This window comes from Pseudophryne corroboree, chromosome 7 (assembly GCF_028390025.1).
Source record: "Pseudophryne corroboree isolate aPseCor3 chromosome 7, aPseCor3.hap2, whole genome shotgun sequence".
Classification (NCBI taxonomy): Eukaryota; Metazoa; Chordata; class Amphibia; order Anura; family Myobatrachidae; genus Pseudophryne; species Pseudophryne corroboree.
Window position 1 is genome coordinate 448,362,427 of NC_086450.1, and position 23,802 is coordinate 448,386,228.

General features: G+C 45.8%; 1 protein-coding gene across 2 annotated transcripts in view; it reads left to right on the forward strand.

Moving 5' to 3' along the window:
* The window catches only part of PPL (periplakin), a 119,929-nt gene that overhangs the window by 82,070 nt on the left and 14,057 nt on the right, over positions 1-23,802 (forward strand). Inside the window, exons 3-14 of one of the 2 annotated variants that reach the window (XM_063935028.1) lie at positions 6,411-6,565; positions 13,155-13,278; positions 14,733-14,858; positions 14,942-14,983; positions 15,169-15,330; positions 15,601-15,708; positions 16,663-16,758; positions 18,321-18,443; positions 18,978-19,124; positions 19,281-19,432; positions 19,541-19,635; positions 23,248-23,414. In XM_063935028.1, the coding sequence (XP_063791098.1) occupies positions 6,411-6,565; positions 13,155-13,278; positions 14,733-14,858; positions 14,942-14,983; positions 15,169-15,330; positions 15,601-15,708; positions 16,663-16,758; positions 18,321-18,443; positions 18,978-19,124; positions 19,281-19,432; positions 19,541-19,635; positions 23,248-23,414 (1,497 nt within the window). Of the gene's footprint in view, positions 1-6,410; positions 6,566-6,844; positions 6,976-13,154; positions 13,279-14,732; positions 14,859-14,941; positions 14,984-15,168; positions 15,331-15,600; positions 15,709-16,662; positions 16,759-18,320; positions 18,444-18,977; positions 19,125-19,280; positions 19,433-19,540; positions 19,636-23,247; positions 23,415-23,802 lie in introns of those variants that run through there. The other variant, XM_063935029.1, reaches the window with a different exon arrangement.

Consider the following 23,802-nt stretch of genomic DNA (forward strand, 5'->3'; position numbering starts at 1 on the left):
TCCTGAAAGGACCATGGGGAATAGCGGCTCCGCAGGAGACAGGGCACAAAAAGTAAAGCTTTAGGATCAGGTGGTGTGCACTGGCTCCTCCCCCTATGACCCTCCTCCAAGCCAGTTAGATACTGTGCCCGGACGAGCGTACATAATAAGGAAGGATTTTGAATCCCGGGTAAGACTCATACCAGCCACACTGTACAACCTGTGATCTGAACCCAGTTAACAGTATGATAACAGCGGAGCCTCTGAAAAGATGGCTCACAACAATAATAACCCGATTTTTGTAACTATGTACAAGTATTGCAGATAATCCGCACTTGGGATGGGCGCCCAGCATCCACTACGGACTCCGAGAAATAGAATTATCGGTAAGTAAATTCTTATTTTCTCTATCGTCCTAGTGGATGCTGGGGTTCCTGAAAGGACCATGGGGATAATACCAAAGCTCCCAAACGGGCGGGAGAGTGCGGATGACTCTGCAGCACCGAATGAGAGAACTCCAGGTCCTCCTTAGCCAGGGTATCAAATTTGTAGGATTTTACAAACGTGTTTGCCCCAGACTAAATAACCGCTCGGCAAAGTTGTAAAAGCCGAGACCCAAGATGAGCCCACCTTCCTTGTGGAATGGGCATTTACATATTTTGGCTGTGGCAGGCCTGCCACAGAATGTGCAAGCTGAATTGTATTACACATCCAACTAGCAATAGTCTGCTTAGAAGCAAAAGCACGCAGTTTGTTGGGTGCATACAGGATAACAGCAAGTCAGTTTTCCTGACTCCAGCCGTCCTGGAACATATTTTCAGGGCCCTGACAACATCTAGCAACTTGGAGTCCTCCAAGTCCCTAGTAGGTGCAAGGCACCACAATAAGCTGGTTCAGGTGAAACACTGACACCACCTTAGGGAGAGAACTGGGGACGAGTCCGCAGCTCTGCCCTGTCCGAATGGACAAACAGATATGGGCTTTTTTGAGAAAAAACCACCAATTTGACACTCGCCTGGTCCAGGCCAGGGCCAAGATCATGGTCACTTTACATGTGAGATGCTTCAAATCCACAGATTTGACTGGTTTTAAACCAATGTGATTTGAGGAATCCCAGAACTACGTTGAGATCCCACAGTGCCACTGGAGGCACAAAAGGGGGTTGTATATGCAATACTCCCTTGACAAAATTCTGGACTTCAGGAACTGAAGCCAATTCTTTCTGGAAGAAAATCGACAGGGCCGAAATTTGAACCTTAATGGACCCCAATTTGAGGCCCATAGACACTCCTGTTTTCAGGAAATGCAGGAAACGACCGAGTTGAAATTTCTTTGTGGGGCCTTCCTGGCCTCACACCACGCAACATATTTTCGCCACATGTGGTGATAATGTTGTGCGGTCACCTCCTTTCTGGCTTTGACCAGGGTAGGAATGACCTCTTCCGGAATGCCTTTTTCCCTTAGGATCCGGCGTTCCACCGCCATGCCGACAAACGCAGCTGCGGGAAGTCTTGGAACAGACATGGTACTTGCTGAAGCAAGTCCCTTCTTAGCGGCAGAGGCCATAAAACCTCTGTAAGCATCTCTTGAAGTTCCGGGTACCAAGTCCTTCTTGGCCAATCCGGAGCCATGAGTATAGTTCTTACTCCTCTACGTCTTATAATTCTCAGCACCTTAGGTATGAGAAGCAGAGGAGGGAACACATACACCGACTGGTACACCCACGGTGTTACCAGAACGTCCACAGCTATTGCCTGAGGGTCTCTTGACCTGGCGCAATACCTGTCCCGTTTTTTTTGTTCAGACGGGACGCCATCATGTCCACCTTTGGTATTTCCCAACGGTTTACAATCATGTGGAAAAAACTTCCCGATGAAGTTTCCACTCTCCCGGGTGGAGGTCGTGCCTGCTGAGGAAGTCTGCTTCCCAGTTTCCATTCCCGGGATGAAACACTGCTGACAGTGCTATCACATGATTTTCCGCCCAGCGAAAAGTCCTTGCAGTTTTTGCCATTGCCCTCCTGCTTCTTGTGTCGCCCTGTCTGTTTACGTGGGCGACTGCCGTGATGTTTTTCCCACTGGATCAATACCGGCTGACCTTGAAGCAGAGGTCTTGCTAAGCTTAGAGTATTATAAATTTACCCTTAGCTCCAGTATATTTATGTGGAGAAAAGTCTCCAGACTTGATCACACTCCCTGGAAATTTTTTCCTTGTGTGACTGCTCCCCAGCCTCTCGGGCTGGGCTCCGTGGTCACCAGCATCCAATCCTGAATGCCAAATCTGCGGCCCTCTAGAAGATGGGCACTCTATAACCACCACAGGAGAGACACCCTTGTCCTTGGATATAGGGTTATCCGCTGATGCATCTGAAGATGCGATCCGGACCATTTGTCCAGCAGATCCCACTGAAAAGTTCTTGCGTGAAATCTGCCGAATGGAATTGCTTCGTAGGAAGCCACCATTTTTACCAGGACCCTTGTGCAATGATGCACTGTTTTTAGGAGGTTCCTGACTAGCTCGGATAACTCCCTGGCTTTCTCTTCCGGGAGAAACACCTTTTTCTGGACTGTGTCCAGAATCATCCCTAGGCACAGCAGACGTGTCGTCGGGATCAGCTGCGATTTTGGAATATTTAGAATCCACCCGTGCTGTTGTAGCAGTATCCGAGATAGTGCTACTCCGACCTCCAACTGTTCCCTGGACTATGCCCTTATCAGGAGAACGTCCAAGTAAGGGATAATTAAGACGCCTTTTCTTCGAAGAAGAATCATCATTTCGGCCATTACCTTGGTAAAGACCCGGGGTGCCGTGGACAATCCAAACGGCAGCGTCTAAAACTGATAGTGACAGTTCTGCACCACGAACCTGAGGTACCCTTAGTGAGAAGGGCAAATTTGGGACATAGAGGTAAGCATCCCTGATGTCCCCGGACACTATATAGTCCCCTTCTTCCTGGTTCGTTATCACTGCTCTGAGTGACTCCATCTTGATTTGAACCTTTGTAAGTGTTCAAAAAAATTTTTTTTTTTTAGAATAAGTCTCACCTAGCCTTCTGGCTTCAGTACCACAATATAGTGTGGAATAATACCCCTTTTCCTTGTAGTAGGAGGGGTAATTTAATTATCACCTGCTGGGAATACAGCTTGTGAATTTTTTCCCATACTGCCTCCTTGTCGGAGGGAGACCTTGGTAAAGCAGACTTCAGGAGCCTGCGAAGAGGAAACGTCTCTACATTCCAATCTGTACCCCTGGGATACTACTTGTAGGATCCAGGGGTCCTGTACGGTCTCAGCGCCATGCTGAGAACTTGTCAGAAGCGGTGGAGCGCTTCTGTTCCTGGGAATGGGCTGCCTGCTGCAGTCTTCTTCCCTTTCCTCTATCCCTGGGCAGATATGATCTTATAGGGACGAAAAGACTGAGGTTGAAAAGACGGTGTCTTTTTCTGCAGAGATGTGACTTAGGGTAAAAACGGTGGATTTTCCAGCAGTTGCCGTGGCCACCAGGTCCGATGGACCGACCCCAAAAAACTCCTCTTCCTTTATACGGCAATACACCTTTTTGCCGTTTGGAATCTGCATCACCTGACCACTGTCGTGTCCATAACATCTTCTGGCAGATATGGACATCGCATTTACTCTTGATGCCAGAGTGCAAATATCCCTCTGTGCATCTCGCATATATAGAAATGCATCCTTTAAATGCTCTATAGTCAATAAAATACTGTCCCTGTCAAGGGTATCAATATTTTTAGTCAGGGAATCCGACCAAGCCACCCCAGCTCTGCACATCCAGGCTGAGGCGATCGCTGGTCGCAGTATAACACCAGTATGTGTGTATATACTTTTTATGATATTTTCCAGCCTCCTGTCAGCTGGTCCTTGAGGACGGCCCTATCTATAGACGGGACCGCCACTTGTTTTGATAAGCGTGTGAGCGCCTTATCCATCCTAAGGGGTGTTTCCCAACGCGCCCTAACTTCTGGCGGGAAAGGGTATACCGCCCATAATTTTCTATCGGGGGGAACCCACGCATCATCACACACTTTATTTAATTTATCTGATTCAGGAAAAACTACTGTAGTTTTTTCACATCCCACATAATACCCTCTTTTGTGGTACTTGTAGTCTCAGAAATATGTAACACCTCCTTTATTGCCTTTAACGTGTGGCCCTAATAAGGAATACGTTTGTTTATTCACCGTCGACACTGGATTCAGTGTCCCTGTCTGTGTCTGTGTCGACCGACTAAAGTAAACGGGCGTTTTAAAACCCCTGACGGTGTTTTTGAGACGTCTGGACCGGTACTAATTGTTTGTCGGCCGTCTCATGTCGTCAACCGACCTTGCAGCGTGTTGACATTATCACGTAATTCCCTAAATAAGCCATCCATTCCGGTGTCGACTCCCTAGAGAGTGACATCACCATTACAGGCAATTGCTCCGCCTCCTCACCAACATCGTCCTCATACATGTCGACACACACGTACCGACACACAGCACACACACAGGGAATGCTCTGATAGAGGACAGGACCCACTAGCCCTTTGGAGAGACAGAGGGAGAGTTTGCCAGCACACACCAAAAACGCTATAATTATATAGGGACAACCTTATATAAGTGTTTTCCCTTATAGCATCTGTTTTATATATTTCTAACGCCAAATTAGTGTCCCCCCTCTCTGTTTTAACCCTGTTTCTGTAGTGCAGTGCAGGGGAGAGCCTGGGAGCCTTCCCTCCAGCCTTTCTGTGAGGGAAAATGGCGCTGTGTGCTGAGGAGATAGGCCCCGCCCCTTTTTTGGCGGCCTCGTCTCCCGCTTTTAACGGATTCTGGCAGGGGTTAAATATCTCCATATAGCCTCCGGAGGCTATATGTGAGGTATTTTTAGCCAAAATAGGTTTTCATTTGCCTCCCAGGGCGCCCCCCTCCCAGCGCCCTGCACCCTCAGTGACTGCCGTGTGAAGTGTGCTGAGAGGAAAATGGCGCACAGCTGCAGTGCTGTGCGCTACCTTTAGAAGACTGAGGAGTCTTCTGCCGCCGATTCTGGACCTCTTCTTACTTCAGCATCTGCAAGGGGGCCGGCGGCAAGGCTCCGGTGACCATCCAGGCTGTACCTGTGATCGTCCCTCTGGAGCTGATGTCCAGTAGCCAAGAAGCCAATCCATCCTGCACGCAGGTGAGTTCACTTCTTCTCCCCTAAGTCCCTCGTTGCAGTGATCCTGTTGCCAGCAGGACTCACTGTAAAATAAAAAACCTAAGCTAAACTTTTCTAAGCAGCTCTTTAGGAGAGCCACCTAGATTGCACCCTTCTCGGCCGGGCACAAAAATCTAACTGGCTTGGAGGAGGGTCATAGGGGGAGGAGCCAGTGCACACCACCTGATCCTAAAGCTTTACTTTTTGTGCCCTGTCTCCTGCGGAGCCGCTATTCCCCATGGTCCTTTCAGGAACCCCAGCATCCACTAGGACGATAGAGAAAATTTATTATCTAAATTATCTCATATGTATCTCCCTTTATGAACTCCACTCTGGGGAATGAGACAGAGTTTTATGATGTCAGGTTAGGTGAGACTTAGTGATGGGTTTCATTACATCATGCTCCTCCCACTGTGACACATGATACAATTAGCGCCGTCAGAATTGGCCACTGTAGCATGATGAGGCGAAATGCGTTGTCACATTGTGTTACGCCCACCATATCTAATTCTGGCATGGCATCACTTGAGATTGCAAGACACTCTTGAGAGCACATGCAATATTCTGTGGGGGGTCTGCCAATCTGGGAATAGCTCTGGGTTTCATGCCTGGAGCTATTCAATAAAACTGGCTTTTACCCCCATGGAAAACCCTGAGTCATATGCTCTAACACATGGGTCTTCAATCTGTGGCCCTCCAGCTGCTGTGAAACTACACATCCCAACATGCCCTGCCACAGTTTTGCTATTAAGGTATGCTAAAACTGAGGCAGGGCATGCTGGGATGTGTAGTTCCACAGCAGCTGGAGGGCCGCAGGTTGAATACCCATGCTCTAACCCTTTGATTTCACGTAAAATGCAGACTCGACGGGTTTAACCCCAGAGGCCGTCTTTGATCGCAGACCTTTCTGCGCAGCTTCTGAAGGAAGGAAAGTCCTTAACGCACGGGGTAATCCCCGCTGATTGAATCGACCGTCGTGGATAGATTCCCCCCTAAATGTAAATGAATGCAGCATTACAGTATATAACATAAATGATAAAATTGGTGGAAATTGCAAGGAATTAAAATAATGAAATTGAAAATTAATAATAAACTAATATGTAATTAACATATAAGTTTGTATCTGACATTTTGTAAATAAATGTCTCTAGATGTTTTGAAATGAATTTCCCCTTTGTGTGCTTATGAGATAAAAGGTCCATATGTGTTATTTACACGGATGTGTCACATTCTCTCACCTAGGATGTGGATAAGATTGTCTCCTCCCAGCCTGTAATGTACAAGGACAATACGGCCCAAACCATGATGGACTCTGAGAGGCTGATATCTGTTCTGGAGACTGACGCGCTTCTGGCGCGCCAACTCAGTCATCCACAGGGTGACATGATCCAAGAAGAGTGAGTGATTCCGTGTTTTATTAACATACGTTGTAGAAACATTACTGATGTGATAATATATAAAGGCTGTGTATTATGTAGCTGAATAATATACACTAAATAACAGAATTATTTGTATCAGTAAATGTCCACTGTGCTTTCTGCCACGCCTCTGCAGCAGGTCACATGATAAGGGGAGGGGGGAGGGGCTTCTATGACTAAGCAGGCAGAGTTGGAGTGACAGATTTGTAGACTTGCTATGTAGAAAATGCATTGTGGATTAGTGGTTTAATACGCAGGGTGGGGCCTGTGATGCCATACTAACTCAGGTGACTGCACTCGCAGTGTTTTGGCCTGTCTGAGATAGGAATGTGCATTGAAAACCTGTCATGGAATGGCGGACAGGCTTCTGACATTGAATCAATGTGATGGTAAGGTAACTAATTATCGCATCAAAACTATTTGGCGGAAGAGCAATCATGAACAATTGTGGATGCATAAGAATCCCAGTCTTTGCATGCGCAATAGAGACCCTTGGTCATGCAGCGACCAGCTGTATTATTTCATCTGTAGACCAAAGTTTCCACACCTAGTTCCAACTGCTAGCATTGTGCATATTAGGTGCAACATGAACTGGTAGAGAAGTGAACCAGTAACTGGGGAAGGGGAGTAAGTATAAGAGGACGGGAGGGGTCAGGGACAGGAGGAGCAGAGCGGCTGCTGGGTCTATTTATTTACCAATTTACCACTATAATATATTCTGGTAAAAATACACCAATCAGGAGGAACTACAAGCCTGCTGGGCACCAACACATAGTTTACGCAGCCACTGAAATTGAGATTACATTTTCAGATATTCACTAGGAAAGACTTAAAGTGATGTCCCTGGATCCTAGTGTATTGATGGAGTGGATTCTGATGAATATTGCCTCAGCCCACTAAATGCCCCCCCCCCCCCCCCCCCACTGTGTTTATGCGACATGTCAAGTTTAACCCCTTCACTGCTGAGGGACTTGGCCTTCAGATATGTCCCATGACAGCAAAGTCCCACTCATCCTCAATTGGGCTGGATTAAAGGCCGCATGGGCATGGAGCTGAAAATGGTGAAGGGCCTATTGTAAGAAGTGGAGATGTGACCAATGTTATATGGGTGTGACCAGTGATATGTGGGTGTGGCCAGTGGCAGGTGGGAGTGTACACCCCTACACTATCTGCACCCATGTCGCCCTAAATATATAAAAATAGATAAATTGCATCATATTTATGGTTTATGGCCGACTGTGTGGCCTTCTAGGCAACTGCTCGTCATCATGCTGCCTATTTTGATGTGTATGCCTGGAGCTGTTGCTCCATCCTCCCCATTGTAAATCTGGTCCTGATCCTCTGCAGAGCACGGTTCTCTTGGGAGAAATGATATACTCACCGATCACGCAGCATCGTATTGATGAATATTTCCTTCCCCTGTGTTCGTGTGATGATGTCACAGAGCTTTTGGCATGAGTACGGTACTAGGTGGAAAGAGCCGTTGATGTAGGAGGATCTAAGAGAGCTTTTTTTTCTCCTGTTCTCTGGCTCACAGGCATACGTGACAGAGGCCGGTACAGCAGGACAGCTCAACTTGCTTCCTCCTGCTGCTTTATAAAATCTTTTCATAAAATCACATTTTGGGGTCTATTCATGAAGCAGTGAAAAGTGTGGAGAAGTGAGCAAGTGGACAAGTTGCCCATGGCAACCAATCAGCATTGAAGTAACGTTTGAAATTTGCATACTATACAATTGTACGGAGCAGCTGATTGGTTGCCATGGGCAACTTCTCCACTGGCTCACTTCTCCACTCTTTTCACTGCTTCATGAATAGACCTTATCTCAGGTCTACTATTTAGATCATTCTAATATTTCATGCTAAGTTTATCAATCATGAACTTGCTAAACCACCTCCCTGCCAACTGAATGCAGTCTCTGGGTTGTAATGAAGCCTGGCCTTCTCCTTGTTACCATCATGGTTTATATTTATGAGGCTTAAAGATGAGCTTTTTAACTAATCTGTGTTACAGAAATAGACTGTTACTTGATCTCCAGCAGGTGGTCACCAGAACTGGCGTCAGTCACATTCCGTGGTGGTCAGTGGGTCTCCGAGTGCTAAACTTGTTTCATCTGCCGCATGCAGATTACTAGACGTTTACATTATGGTGCATGATCGATGTTATTAGCGTTTGCTATAGGAACCATTATGTAAATCAAGTCATACTTGAGGCTTGTTCCCTGGCCGGTGTATAGTGTATGGGATAATGCAACTCCCACTGCAAACCTGCATGGATTTAATAAATGCCTAGTGATCTAGGCCGCTGGCTGATTACATATGTTAAAATTAAAATGTTTGTGATTACATTTTAGTTTCAACATATGTTTCGGTTAAATGCATTTTTCGTTTATTAGTTATCCCGATAATTATAATTTCTTATTTCCATTTTGCGATGGAGACCGTCTCTGCGATGTGTTATATGTGAATTGATTGCATTGGTGATCACTTAACTTCTCTGTTGGGACCCCGCAGTGCTCCTGCGCTGTGCGGGATGCTAACCACGCATGCCCAAGTGGCCATTGGTGCCGGAACTTCTTACGGAACCCTGACCTGGTAATTTCTGCAAAGTGTAGCCTATAGGCTACAATGGGTAATGGCATCTGAAGACCGTGTTAGCGGGCGGGGGCAAAGCATTCTGGAACTTGGTAAATCAGACAGCCTAGCAGCCTTCGTAGAAGCCTGTGGGGACTGCTTCTGGAGGGACAGAGGCATATACTCATGGTTGGACTGGCCCACAGGGGAAACCACCGATGGGCCCCATGACCTGGGGGTTTGGGGGGACGACCTCCTCTAAGGAATCAGGTTCCAGACTGTGCATTTGAATTATAGATTATACATATACTACCTTATATTACACAGGAGTATGGTGTATTCTCTACAGTGCATTTCTGTTGTTAATCTGGTACATTATGATGCATGCACTAGCAGTCCATGCACCATACTTGCCTACATTCTATTTCTCCTCTCCGGGAGAAGCCCGGAGAGAAGTCGCTGCAGGAGTATTCGGGGGGGCGGGGCAGGACTGTGACATCGCTAAGCCCCGCCCTGCATCGGGAAATGCCGCGATTCGCGGGTCCGCGTGAAGGGGGCGGGGCTAAAATGACGCAATTTGCGTCATTTTAACCCCTTCTCCACCCGACGGACCCGCGAATACGGGAGATTTTCTCTCCATCCTGCTCGCATCACTAGGGTGCGAGCAGGATGCGGGAGACCTGCCCACTCTTCCGGGGGTGCGGGGGGCTACCCCAAAAAACGGGAGCTTCCCGCAGCTTCCGGGAGAGTAGGTAAGTATGCCATGCACTCTTTAATGGTTAGCCAAGACTCTGACATTTAGCCACACCCCTAAACATGGGCCCCTTAAAATGTATCCCCCCGGTGGGCCCTTTATGCCCCAGTCTGACACTGCATATACTTAATAGTTGGGGGTGTTTTTCGGGGGAATATCCCACAAATATCAGTGCGACCGCTAAACCCCCTCCCCTCTGCTGCACTCAGCAGCGTGTGCTGGGCTAGGGAGAGAGGCTGCAGGACCCGGACCCCGCTGGAACCTACAACAAGCCTGGACCTGGATAATAAATAATACCCGAGCCACTGCTTATAGTGTAAAACTGGGTACACACTTAGCGATGTGTACCCAGTCCGACATCGACGCCGGAACCCAGCATGCGGAAAGTGCATACACACTTGCCGTCGCCGGGTCTGACGTGCATTCTGCAGAATGTAATCGCCACCGATATCCCGTCAGCCCTGCTAGAGGGCCGACGGAGGATGTCGCTAGCGACCTGCAGGAGCGTGCATATCATGGGTACACACTAGATGATGTACCCGATATATGTCAACTTGATCTGTGGGATTGAGCGACATATCGGCTAGTGTTCACCCACCTTAAATGGTTCAGTGGTGGTGGTGCTGTTGGTGGTGGTGGTGGGGTTGGTTGCCATCAGGCACTGTCATTATTATCTAAGGGAAATTTCATGGAGGAAGGAAGAGAAGCTGTTAGTAGTGATCAAATATAGTGAATATGGTCTATGTCACTGTGTGGAATGAAGGAGATCTATATTGTTATACATGGCTATTGGTGTCAAAAGTGTGACCACAATAACAATATATCTAACCGTGACTTATAGTAGTACTCACATCACTTGTATATTATACTGTATATCCTGTTACCTTCATAGTATGGCAATGATACAAACAGCTATATTGAACCTGAAAAGTTCCTTTTCCCAACAAGTGGGAAAAAGAGTTGAGGCGCTGATATGAAAATATAATGAATAAACAAACCATATAACAGTATATAATTAATGATTTATTAAAACTAAAAAAATGTTTGTATATAGAGTACCGGCCGGTATGTACATTCAGATTAATACAATCCTTAAAACAGAACAATTTAAAACAAGTGCATTCCTGTGTCTAAATGGCTACACTCAAAAATAATTTGTAGTAAACATGTATCAAGATGCTCATACAAAATATATATATATATATATATATATATATATATATATATATATATATATATATATATATGTGTTTAGAATCACACTTCCCATCCGCTGGTGGCAGTTCCTTTATGTGCGGACGTATCTGGAAGTCCATAAGGTAATCTTTAGTGCAAAGTTGGTTAATGTGAGACTCAGGGTGGACTGTTAATATACTCCGTGACTTGCACTGTGGAGCAGTCTTTTAGTAGTAATAACCCAGAATGGGCACACTATATGCAGTCTTTATGTCACTGTATGGCAGGAGGGGCACACTGATCTTTCGTGCAGATGCTTGTTAGCTGAGTGATGGGGGAACTGGACGGCAAGGATTTTTATTATTTAGCAAGAGGTGTATGATCACATGCTCACCTCATCCTCCACATTGGTCAAACAGCTGCTTCTGACTTCGGCTGTCAGCGTTATTGCAAACGCTCGTCCTTCCCACCTCTATGACACAAGCTTCTCCCTCTGCGTCGTGGCGCTAGGCGCTGGGCTGCACCCGGGCTAGCCGGCAGTTGTTATTTTTCGTGCCGCCCGCCTCCGCACCAGGTTACCACCGCTGCTGGGACACTCGTCTCACCTGCAGCTGTCTCCTCGTCGGTAACCTTTTTGCCTGCAGTGTCAGGCTCCACACTGCCGTTTGGCAGTAATTATTCTCCAACTCGCTCCTCCTCATGTATCATCAGTTGTAGAGCAAATGACCAGTAAATGGAAATACCGGTTTGGGGTACACTCAACAGAATGTTTACGCGTTTCTCTGCCTTAGATACAATCGGCAGCTTCTTCAGCTTCTGTTCTGAAGAAGCTGCCGATTGTATCTAAGGCAGAGAAACGCGTAAACATTCTGTTGAGTGTACCCCAAACCGGTATTTCCATTTACTGGTCATTTGCTCTACAACTGATGATACATGAGGAGGAGCGAGTTGGAGAATAATTACTGCCAAACGGCAGTGTGGAGCCTGACACTGCAGGCAAAAAGGTTACCGACGAGGAGACAGCTGCAGGTGAGACGAGTGTCCCAGCAGCGGTGGTAACCTGGTGCGGAGGCGGGCGGCACGAAAAATAACAACTGCCGGCTAGCCCGGGTGCAGCCCAGCGCCTAGCGCCACGACGCAGAGGGAGAAGCTTGTGTCATAGAGGTGGGAAGGACGAGCGTTTGCAATAACGCTGACAGCCGAAGTCAGAAGCAGCTGTTTGACCAATGTGGAGGATGAGGTGAGCATGTGATCATACACCTCTTGCTAATAATAAAAATCCTTGCCGTCCAGTTCCCCCATCACCCAGCTAACAAGCATTTGCACGAAAGATCAGTGTGCCCCTCTTGCCATACAGTGACATAAAGACTGCATATAGTGTGCCCATTCTGGGTTATTACTACTAAAAGACTGCTCCACAGTGCAAGTCACGGAGTATATTAACAGTCCACCCTGAGTCTCACATTAACCAACTTTGCACTAAAGATTACCTTATGGACTTCCAGATACGTCCGAACATAAAGGAACTGCCACCAGCGGATGGGAAGTGTGATTCTAAACATATATATATATATATATATTTTGTATGAGCATCTTGATACATGTTTACTACAAATTATTTCTGAGTGTAGCCATTTAGACACAGGAATGCACTTGTTTTAAATTGTTCTGTTTTAAGGATTGTATTAATCTGAATGTACATACCGGCCGGTACTCTATATACAAACATTTTTTTAGTTTTAATAAATCATTAATTATATACTGTTATATGGTTTGTTTATTCATTATATTTTCATATCAGCGCCTCAACTCTTTTTCCCACTTGTTGGGAAAAGGAACTTTTCAGGTTCTTTTTGCTTTTTAGTGGGACGAGCACACCCACTTTTAGAGGCTGCAGATATCAAAATATTATCAGCTTGCGCTGGGTTACTCTTCTTTAAAAACGTTTTTCCAGCTATATAGAAGTCATAACTTTCTTGACTTATATATTCTGATACTGCTGATTAATGGTGACACACAAAGCGCTATACTGCCCCCTTGTGACGCTCAGGTTTCTTTGTCTACAGCATCCGGCAGCTGAAGGAGCGTATAATAAACCAAAGAGCGAAGCACAACCAGATTTACAATCAGAAGATTCCTACACTGGATGCCCCGAAAGTCAACTGGAACAAAGTCATCGATGATAAGATGGTATATAATGTGCATTATTAGTTACACTGTGGTAGGAAGACAGGGAACGTTACAGGATGTACAATAGGTGGAAGTAGAGGAGTGAATCTTAGCAGACGTTACCCAGTTACAATGGACTATGTAGCAGGAGTGAGTTTCAGGAGACACTATAAGGTGTACCATAGGTCTGAACCCCAGGACGTATTACGAATATGTTTTATTGAAGAAGATAAAGTAGGTACAGTCGTACTCACTGTTATACACTGGTAAATGGAACAGAGCTTGAGGGGAGCAGGGTGTCATATAGCTCACCAGCCAGTGAGTGTATGTAGGTACCGGGTAAAGATGCCGAATGCTGGAGCAGCGGATATATTGCAGGTCTCACTGGAGCTAAGTGGAAGACTACTGTCTCCTACTATGGCACACAGAGTCCCAAGATGGCTGGGCACATTATTATTATTAATTTATTATTATTATTATTATTATTATCCATTATTTATATGGCGCCACAAGGGTTCCACAGCGCCCAATTGCACAGTACATAAATAATCAAACAGGAAAATAGCAACTTACAGTTGATGACAATATAGGACAAGTACAGGGTAAATAAACATAGTTACATCAGCAGATGACACTGGAATAAGTATCAGGTGGCAGAAGACTGCTGGATGTGGTACAGTTGAAGATTATTAAAGTAAGACAAAGAATAAGCACATGAGGGAAGAGGGCCCTGCTCGTGAGAGCTTACATTCTAAAGGGGAGGGGTAGGTAGACAGGGGTGATACAGATGGGGTACATAGAGAACGTGGAACAGAGGGTTAGGATGAGATTTGGCAGGGTTTGGTGAAGAAGTGGGTCTTAAGAGCCCGTTTGAAGTTTTGTAGAGAGGTGGAGAGTCTGAGGGGGAGAGGTAGGGAATTCCAGAGCAGCACGTACATGCTCAGTAGTAACCTCGGTAGCCATCTTGGTACAGGGAATGGAGCTTCCCTGGAGGAGCAGGAACTTGGAGTCTGCGCAGTAGTGCACTCCACTAGGTGTGACTCTGAGGTGACAATACAGTATGCACATTCCCTTATACAGGCTAATCTCAGTACACATTACAAAGGGAGGCATCTGATATGCTGGCTGTCGGGATCCCGGCGCTCACCATACCAATGCCGGAATCCCGACCGCCCGCATGGTATACTGATAACTATTCTCAATCCTGGGGTGTCCACGACACCCCTGGAGGGAGAATACGTGCGCCACCGCGCCCGCAGCGAGCCCGCAAGGGGCTCTTTTGCGCTCACCCCTCTGCCTGCATGCCAGTGGTCGGGATCCCGGCGCCGGGATTCCAAGCGCCAGCATAACATACTACACCCATTACAAGATGTAACATAGACTATATTAGTGAATGTGAGGACAGGGTAGAAGATGTACAGTAGGCGGGGGATGTACAATCAGAACACTTATATATGATGACATACGTTATGCAGGACACGCTGAATAGCGCAGGCTTTGCCACGGATCTACCCAACGTAGAGAACCAGATCATGGATCACAACATGTTCCACAATGAGGTCAAGGTGATTGGAGATCATGTGAACAAGGACAGTGACAAGGTGAGTGTCACCCAGAGAGGACAACAGGAGTGGTGCCTGCTACCCTTACCATGTTCTCATGCGCCGCTTCTCTTCCTCTGCAGGAGTACATCAGCGGAATGCAAGTTAAATACCAGAAGCTTTCGGTAAGGACCTCCAGCTTGTGCCCACATTAATACAGCCCCAGCATGCAGTAACTAGCAGCAACCACTGTGTTGTCAGTTTAGCCTCTTGGTTCCCCTTGTTCTCTCCCTTCAGTGTTGCTCTCTCTATCGTCATCCCGTCTTTCCTTGTCATGAGTGACCTGACTCTTCCCTTTTGTCTTCCGTAGAGTGCGTCCCAGAAGCGTCAGAGGGACTTGAACACCCTGCAGGATTACATGCAGCGCTGCACCAACGAGCTCTATTGGCTGGACCAGCAAGAGAAGGAACGCATGGAGTACGACTGGAGCGATCGCAACACTGACTATATCAGTCGTCGTAGGCAGTATGAGGTAAATCACCCCTTTGTAATGGCACTTCAGATATTAGGGGAGATTTATCAAAGCTTGGAGAGAGATAAAGTGGAGAGACATAAAGTACCGGTCAATCAGCACCTGACTTGGATAAGATCCAGCCGTTCAGCTTTCCGGTTGAGCGGCTGGATCACACCTGGCTTTTTGTTTGGTCTATTAGCATGGTGAGAAGATGGCTGCACCTCCAACTAATAAAGGAAAGGCTATTTGTGTGGAGAACCCCTTTAATGCTCTCTGTTTTTCTAACAGAACTTTATCCAAAGGAGTCTGGAAGCTAAGGAACATGAGGTCAATAAACTGCAGGAGGAGGGGGATAAACTGCTGGCTGAAGGACACCCAGCAAAGATCCCTATAGAGGTAAATTATTCCACAGACCCGTAGTCATGCGGGAGGGAGAATATTCAGTCATTAGTTGCCACCCTCCCACTATTGTGCCTTATAGTTATTTCTGGTTGTTTTGAAACCTGACAAGATGGAGGACTGCAGACGCCATCTCTGGAGGACTAGAATAGAATGCGGTTCCTGCAGCTGTCCACAAGCATTCTCTTCACAGCTCTTGTCAATAGATGTTTCGGTCTCCAGACATTTCAGTCCCCTGCCAGTCTTCACTTGTCACAATGGAGCACACCAATGACTGTTATGTAGAAACAGCGAGGTTCATTGGTCCCAGATGATAAGGCACTATGTAGAACAAAACAAAAATGTGCTTACTTGAACATAATCTGGTTCTCCTTAAAGTTGTGGTCCTAAAATCTAAACAAGTATTATGTTTCAATTAAATATATCTCACACATCTTACAAAATGGACTCCTTGTCTTACATGTATGACAACATGGAGGTTGTGACAAATGCTGGTAATTTAAGAACAAAAGTCAACCTGAGACCCTGAAATCATGGTGCCCATATTGTAGGCTGTGCCTTTATTGGCCACCTTGGCGGTTTTAGTTGTAATTGGCGACAGACCGCAGCATCTATGAACTGAAGAATGTTGAAGAGTTGAACCATGACCTTGTATGACTATCTGTTGCCATGGTCCAACCACACCAGCAGTACCTTGCAAGTGCCAGGCCATTGTGCACTCTCCTGTGCTGACAAATCTGACAGAGATTTGGCAGTCCGGCAAAGCAGCCAGAGATCTGGCAGTCTGACTAAGCGGCCAGAGACTGTCAATTCATCTAAGCAGCCAATGGCAAAGTCATTGGCTAGTTTTAGTCTTATTGGTTCCATAATTATTATTATTATGTGAGTTTTTCATTGAACACATGGCATATATTCCTGCAGCTACACCTCTTCTTATCTGTCCTTCCTCAGGCTCACATGGATGCTGTACATGCTGACTGGAAAGAGTACCTCAACCTCCTGATCTGTGAGGAAAGCCACCTGAAGTACATGGAGGACTATCACCAGGTGAGAGAGACGCTGGTTTAGAGAATCCAGACGGTCTGCATGACAATAACACACAGCTTTTGTATCCGGTGTTACTACTGGCTGCAACAAATAATCTCCCATGACTGAATATACAATATATGGACAATGTAATATAAACTGGCGCACATCTACATAACTGTGCTAAATATATTCTAAAGCCAATAGTAACCAATTAAATGCTTTCATTTTTCCTAAATACAGGTTGAGTATCCCATATCCAAATATTCCGAAATACGGAATATTCCGAAATACGGACTTTTTTGAGTGAGAGTGAGATAGTGAAACCTTTGTTTATGATGGCTCAATGTACACAGACTTTGTTTAATACTAAACGTTATTAAAAATATTGTATTAAATGACCTTCAGGCTGTGTGTATAAGGTGTATATGAAACATAAATTAATTGTGTGAATGTAGACACACTTTGTTTAATGCACAAAGTTAGAAAAAATATTGGCTAAAATGACCTTCAGGCTGTGTGTATAAGGTGTATATGTAACATCAATGCATTCTGTGCTTAAATTTGGGTCCCATCACCATGTTATCTGATTATGGTATGAAATTATTCCAAAATACGGAAAAATCCCATATCCAAAATACCTCTGGTGCCAAGCATTTTGGATAAGGGATACTCAACCTGTATTAATGTTGTGCATCCATACTGGGAGAATTGAGACTAGTCAGGTCATTGGGGGTCATTCCGAGTTGATCGCTCGCTAGCTACTTTTAGCAGCCGTGCAAACGTATAGTCGCCGCCCACGGGGGAGTGTATTTTCGCTTTGCAAGTGTGTGAACGCGTGTGCAGCCGAGTGGGACAAGAACGTTTTTTGCAGTTTCTGAGTAGCTCTGGACTTACTCAGCCCTTGCGATCACTTCAGTCTTTTTGGTCCCGGAATTGACGTCAGACACCCGCCCTGCAAACGCTTGAACACGCCTGCGTTTTTCCAAACACTCCCTGAAAACGGTCAGTTACCTCCCATAAACGCCCTCTTCCTGTCAATCTCCTTGTGATCGGCTATGCGAATGGATTCTTCGTTAAATGCATCGCCCAGCAATGATCCGCTTTGTACCCGTACGACGCGCCTGCGCATTGCGGTGCATACGCATGCGCACTAGTAACCTGTTCACTGCGCTGCGAAAAACGGCAGCGAGTGATCAACTCGGAATGACCCCCATTGACCGCTGTAGTTATTGACCATTTTTTATAAAGACTCCTCAGAATCTGTTACCGCTAGTGATAAATCCCAGTATCTCTATGACGGTGGTAAACAGCATGTGGCTCTCGGACTGTAGTGGGACTTTAGGTTCCATAATGGCCTTGTGCAACCCCCGAGTGGGGTCCCAGGGATGTGTTTTGTACCTCCCCTGGTTGTCAGATACGTAGTACATTGTATTGAGATGCATACTATTAGCTGGTGAATGCTGCTCTATTGGGAAACGGAGCCACTGCTCCAGCTAGAGGTCCCTTCATTCCTGAGCTGAGTGATAAGAGAAAGCATCATGTGGCCTCATGGATTGTCATCAATCTGCTTTCTCATCCAGTTTTTCCGAGATGCCAAGGACACTCAGGATCTTCTGAAGAAAGTGGATGGTGATCTGGAGCACAAGTATAACCCAGACTTCAAGGACAAATACCAGATTGAGGCTCAGCTACGTGAGCTAGAGGTAAGAGAGAACAAAGGTGGGATTGTCCATTTAATAAGATTGCTGATCACATGACTAGCTGAAGGCCACCAATCATCTTTCCACTGCTTCATACATCAACCCCATCACTAGCGTGGGCCCAATCATGCCAACAGTGATCCAGTAGCTCTGCCCATATTTTATGGATTTCTTGGTGGCCGGATTGCCCGCTGTGGTCCGTTAGGTAGTCAGAGCCAGAGTAAAATAGTAACTAATAGGAAACACCTCCCAACGGTTCTGTTTTGTACAAAAGTCCTTATCCGCAGGGTAGTCTCCTGAAATTTGGACTGTCCTGGCTAAATAGAGACAGAATTTGGACTCATCCCAGTGTGTCAGCCTTATTTTACCATATTAACTCCGTAAACCAAACCTGACACCTTTTCAATTAGGATATGGCCACGCCTTCTCCTAAAAGGGGTGTGGCCATTTACAGTGGGGGCGTGTCCATGTCACAACTGGAGATGGTGCTCTAGATGTCTGTAGACCTCCTGTAATTAACTCTCCTCTCTGTCTCAGGACCAGGACAAGGCTCTGGATAAATACGACGAGGTTGTGCGTTCCCTGCAAAAGCGCAGTAACCAGGTGCTTCCGCTGAAGTTCCGCCGAGAGACTCCACTGAAACCCATCCCAGTGGAAGCTCTGTGTGATTTTTACACAGATGAGGTAATGAATATTTTTGCATTGCAGGCCGACTCCTCTCCCAGAGCAGAACTATCATATATGGTCCGTAATATCCACATGCAACATAGAAGCGATAACTATTTTTATGATGAACTATTCTGTGTATATCATAATGTTACATATATGTGTGTCTTGCAGGATCAGATTACCCGAGGGGCACTGTACACGCTGAAGGCCAACAGGGGGGAGAAATGGGAGGTGACCGATAGCAGTGGAAAGAAACTGGTGGCTCCCGGGGTTTGCTTCACCATCCCCCCAACCGACCCAGAGGCTCTGGGTCTCGCGGAGAGGTAAGTGTGTGATTTACATAGTAAAGTAGGGCACTTCCTGTGGCTTGTCCCCCGCCCATGATACTGGTCCAGTATCTAACTCTGCCCCGTGTCTTTTCGTTCCTCCAGTATCTCCAACCAGTACCGAGCCACCAAGCAGAAAGCAGCGGGCTGTAAGAATTCTTTGGTCCAGCGCCTGGATGACCTGAATAGAGAGTCTAAAGGTAGGTCCAGCCCTATCGTAAAGTGGTGGTCTGACCCGATGATGTAGACATTTCTCAGTCCTGTCCTCAAGGGGAGGCTGATTCTGAGGTGGAGCAAATTAAAACGCAGCAGCTGGTCCAGGTTTAAGCGCATTCAGATCATGTCTGGAGATTTCTGGCCAGTTTGGCCAATTTTCGAATTGACCCAAACCTCGGGTGGGAAGGAAATGTATGGGGATAAATGATTGGGTGGCAGCTGGTGTAGCATGTTTCGAAGCTTTGCTTGAGGCTGGCGAGCAGAGCCGGCCATAGGTATAGGCAAACTAGGCAATTGCCTAGGGCATTTGATATGCCTAGGGGCATCAGCAGCTTCTGTTGATTAAAATGATATGCGGCATGCCTATATTCTGTTTGTAGCATTTCATATGCAGATACAGCCACAGTCTCACACAGTATATAGGCATGCTGCATATCATTTTAATCAGAAGAAGCTGTTTGTGCATCCTAGCCACATAGCAATGCAAATAAGATGCATTTTCATTAAAAAAATGTGCCCGTCGTTAGCATTGTGGCAAGATTTATGAGGACACATCTATATCCAAGCAGAGGCAAAGGTCACAGTGTTAGTGGCAGTGTGAGTGCTGTGTGCATGTGAGTGGATTGGTTGTGCAGTAGTGTTCGTAATACTGTATGCGTAAAAGCATTATGTGTGTCATGTAAAAATGCATTAATAATCTGCAACATATGTGTAAGGGGCACTATGTGTGTCATTATGTGTATATGGGCATTAATAATGTGCGGCATATGTGCAACAGTACTGCTGTATGTGTGTCATTATGTGTATAGCGGCACGAATAATGTGCAGCAAATGTGTAGGGGGCACTGTGTGTCATTATGTGTATAAGGGCATTAATAATGTGCAGCATATGTGTAAGGGACATTATGTGTAAAAGGGCATTAATAAAGGTTGTCATAATGTGCAAGGCGCATTATGTTTATAAGGACATTAATAATGTGTCTCATATGTGTAAGGGCATTACTGTGTGGCATTATGTGTATAAGGTGCTCTACTATGTGGCATTGCGTATAGAAAGGGCACTACTGTGTCGTCTAATGTGAATAAAGAGCAATAGGGTGTGGTGTAATGTGAATAAGGAGCAATTCAGTGTGATGTAATGTGAATAAGGGGCTCTACTGTGAGGAGTAACTTTTATAAGGTAAAGTGATACTACTGTAGGATGTAATATGAATTATGGACACTATCGCATGATCAAATGTGAATAAAGTTGCAGTACTTTGTGGCGTAATTGGAATTGGGGTTACTATTGTGTGGCCATGCCCCTTGCCAGCATAAACACACCCCTTTTTGGGCTGTGCGCCAAATGTGAAAACTGTTCCTATTTAAAATATAGGGGGTACAAACACCAAAATAAGGACTGCTGTGGATGAGGGGTGATGGTGCAGGGAAAGAGGTGCAAGGTCAGAGGCGGAACCAGTGGCGGTGCTAGGGGGCACCAGCCAAAATCTTGCCTAGGGCATCATATTGGTTAGGGCCGGCTCTGCTGGCGAGAGATTCACTTCGTTGTGTCCAGATGACCTTACCGGTTGCTTTCTCATTATGGTAAGATATAGAACAGAGGGACAGATGTATTAACCTGGAGATGGTATAGGGAGTGATAAACCAGTGATAAGTGCAAGGTGATAAAGGCACCAGCCAATCATATCCTAACTGTTAATTTACATATTGGAGCTGATTGGCTGGTGCCTTTATCACCTTGCACATATCACTGGTTTATCCCTCCCTTTTCCATCTCCAAGTTAATACATCTGCCCCAGAATGCTTTCTTGTAACAGCCACAGCTTATGGATGGTGTTACACAGTAAGGACGTCTTTATTTTCCCTCTGTATTAATCAGCTTACTGACAGCAGCCAGGCACGGTGCACTAAGTACTGGGATAGTGCCTGTTACCTGAAATGCTTGTTCTCTGGGTTTTCCAGCTGCCTCAAAAATTACACTGATTTTGGTCTTGGCCAAAAGTGACAACCCAATTGCCAAATAAGCTTATCATACGTATTCTGCCCTGAAACAGATGTTCTGGGCTGTTCAGCATTGGCAGCTTTTATGTAATACAATCCACACTGTATGCCAAGCATATTTTGCAAAAGGTTACATTGCAGCATGAATGGCTAGGCACCGTCCTCTAGACTAGAAAGTAGGATTTAATATATCAGGCAGCATTCCTGAATAATTATGTAATAAAACCCATTCATGGACTGTGTACCGGCCAACAATTAAAAATGCAAAATAAGCCACACCTCCAAACAGCAAAAACTCCGCCCAGCCAGCTCAAACTCCTCCCTGATCCATCCAGCCACCAGTCTGCCAATATGAATACTAACCCCCCCCTACCCGAAAGGTCTGTCTCTACGTCTGGGGGTGGGGGAGGAAGACAGGTGTCTGATTTTGTAAATGCATCAACTATTTTAGGAGTCGTCCTTCAACAGCATTACTAACAAGCTGTCCAGTGCACCCAGTATCCCCTACTTGCCCCCTACAATTAGATGGGCTTGGATTAACATTTAAATAGTTCTGTAGATTAACTTCATGAAATTATTAAATTGCAGACCTAGCGGCCCCTAACTCCATCTATTAGCAATGCTACTCACATTGCAATGCAAATTTATTGCCACCAAATAGCCATTCAGATCGTCTAGATGTTAGTGATACACCACAGATTAAATCGCAGTGGCCAGCCTGAAATCCAATCCGTGCCGATGTGCCTTGGAATGTACGATATAACTATAGATGTTTCATTCTTTGTGTGTCCGCCATTATTGAGCCTCTCGCCCTTGCGGTCACTTCCCAGATGATGTGTATTGTGTATTTACCGCTTCATTACAGTCAGACTGTTTCAGTTGCTCCAAATGAGTGAAACTTAAAACCGGTTGTAGAGTTTTATTGGCCGGCTGTGGTGCATGATCTTTGTGATGACAGGCAGTATCGGCTGTAACTAATCTGTGGATCAAAGATAGAGCCCATCTAAATAAAAGATTGTCATCAGTATTATGTTGTTGGACATGTAGTAACTTAAAGGGAATGTATAACTGGAATACTGCACTGGAAATATCAGCAGTAGATCTTTCACTGTCTTGGACAGTAAATTTTATATCAACTTAAGAGTTGGAGATGGACTCCTTATTTTAAGGCTGTAGTATCACTTAGGGGATGCCACATAGAGCTGCATGTCCGGTGTAAACCAATGCACCTGAGGAGAGCATAGGATTGGGAGGACCAATAACAAACCGCAATGCAGTTGAGGCTTGTAATTTGTCCTCCCAATCTGAGAGGAGACCCAGGGAAATAAATTGGATGTAAGACGCTAAGGGGTGGGGACATATTCCCAACCTCCCAGCCAGCACCACAGGGCTACCACCAGTGTTCAAGCAGGAACCTGCTTCAATCGTAACCGCTTAATACTTAAAACACCCTAGAGATTTATTCATTCATTTATTGGCTGGTACAAACCCTTGTGCTACTTTTACTAACTACATACTGCCTGCAGATGACAGGAACACGGCATCAGAAATGGCAAGTGTGAATTAATCCGCATGTAATGACTCATTCTCCGCAGCTACCATCAATGCTCAGGATTCCCAGGGACGCCAGCACCTCGCTGGGCTGGACAAAGTCATCACTGACCTAGACAGACAGGAGAAGGCCATCAGTTCCCACCTACGGCCACCCCTGGATCAGAACCGTGCCGTGCAAGACAGCTCAGAAAGGCTTAAAGATCTCAAGGTGAGGGTTGGGGAACCGAAGTGGCCCAAAGGATTCCGGGGAACACAATTGGAATATAGAGAGTCTGAATGAAGGATAACATATGCTCAGTGCTGGATAGTCTCTTGAACATTTAGTCAACCGACAAAATGGCTGCCTCCACTGTAGGTGACGGGTTCCACTTTGACTTCATTAGCTTCAGCACTGTATAAGTATCAGACATAGTCTGCTGTCATTGTCCAGCATTTACTGCACACGAGCATGAGATTATATAATATGTATTAACAGCAAATGATGTCACACTATGGCAGTGCATCATATATATTCTGTAGATACAAAAGGGACTCTGACCTTAGTAGGTGATGATGGGGGTATTCATTGCTCATCATCAATAAACCACTGCTCAGTA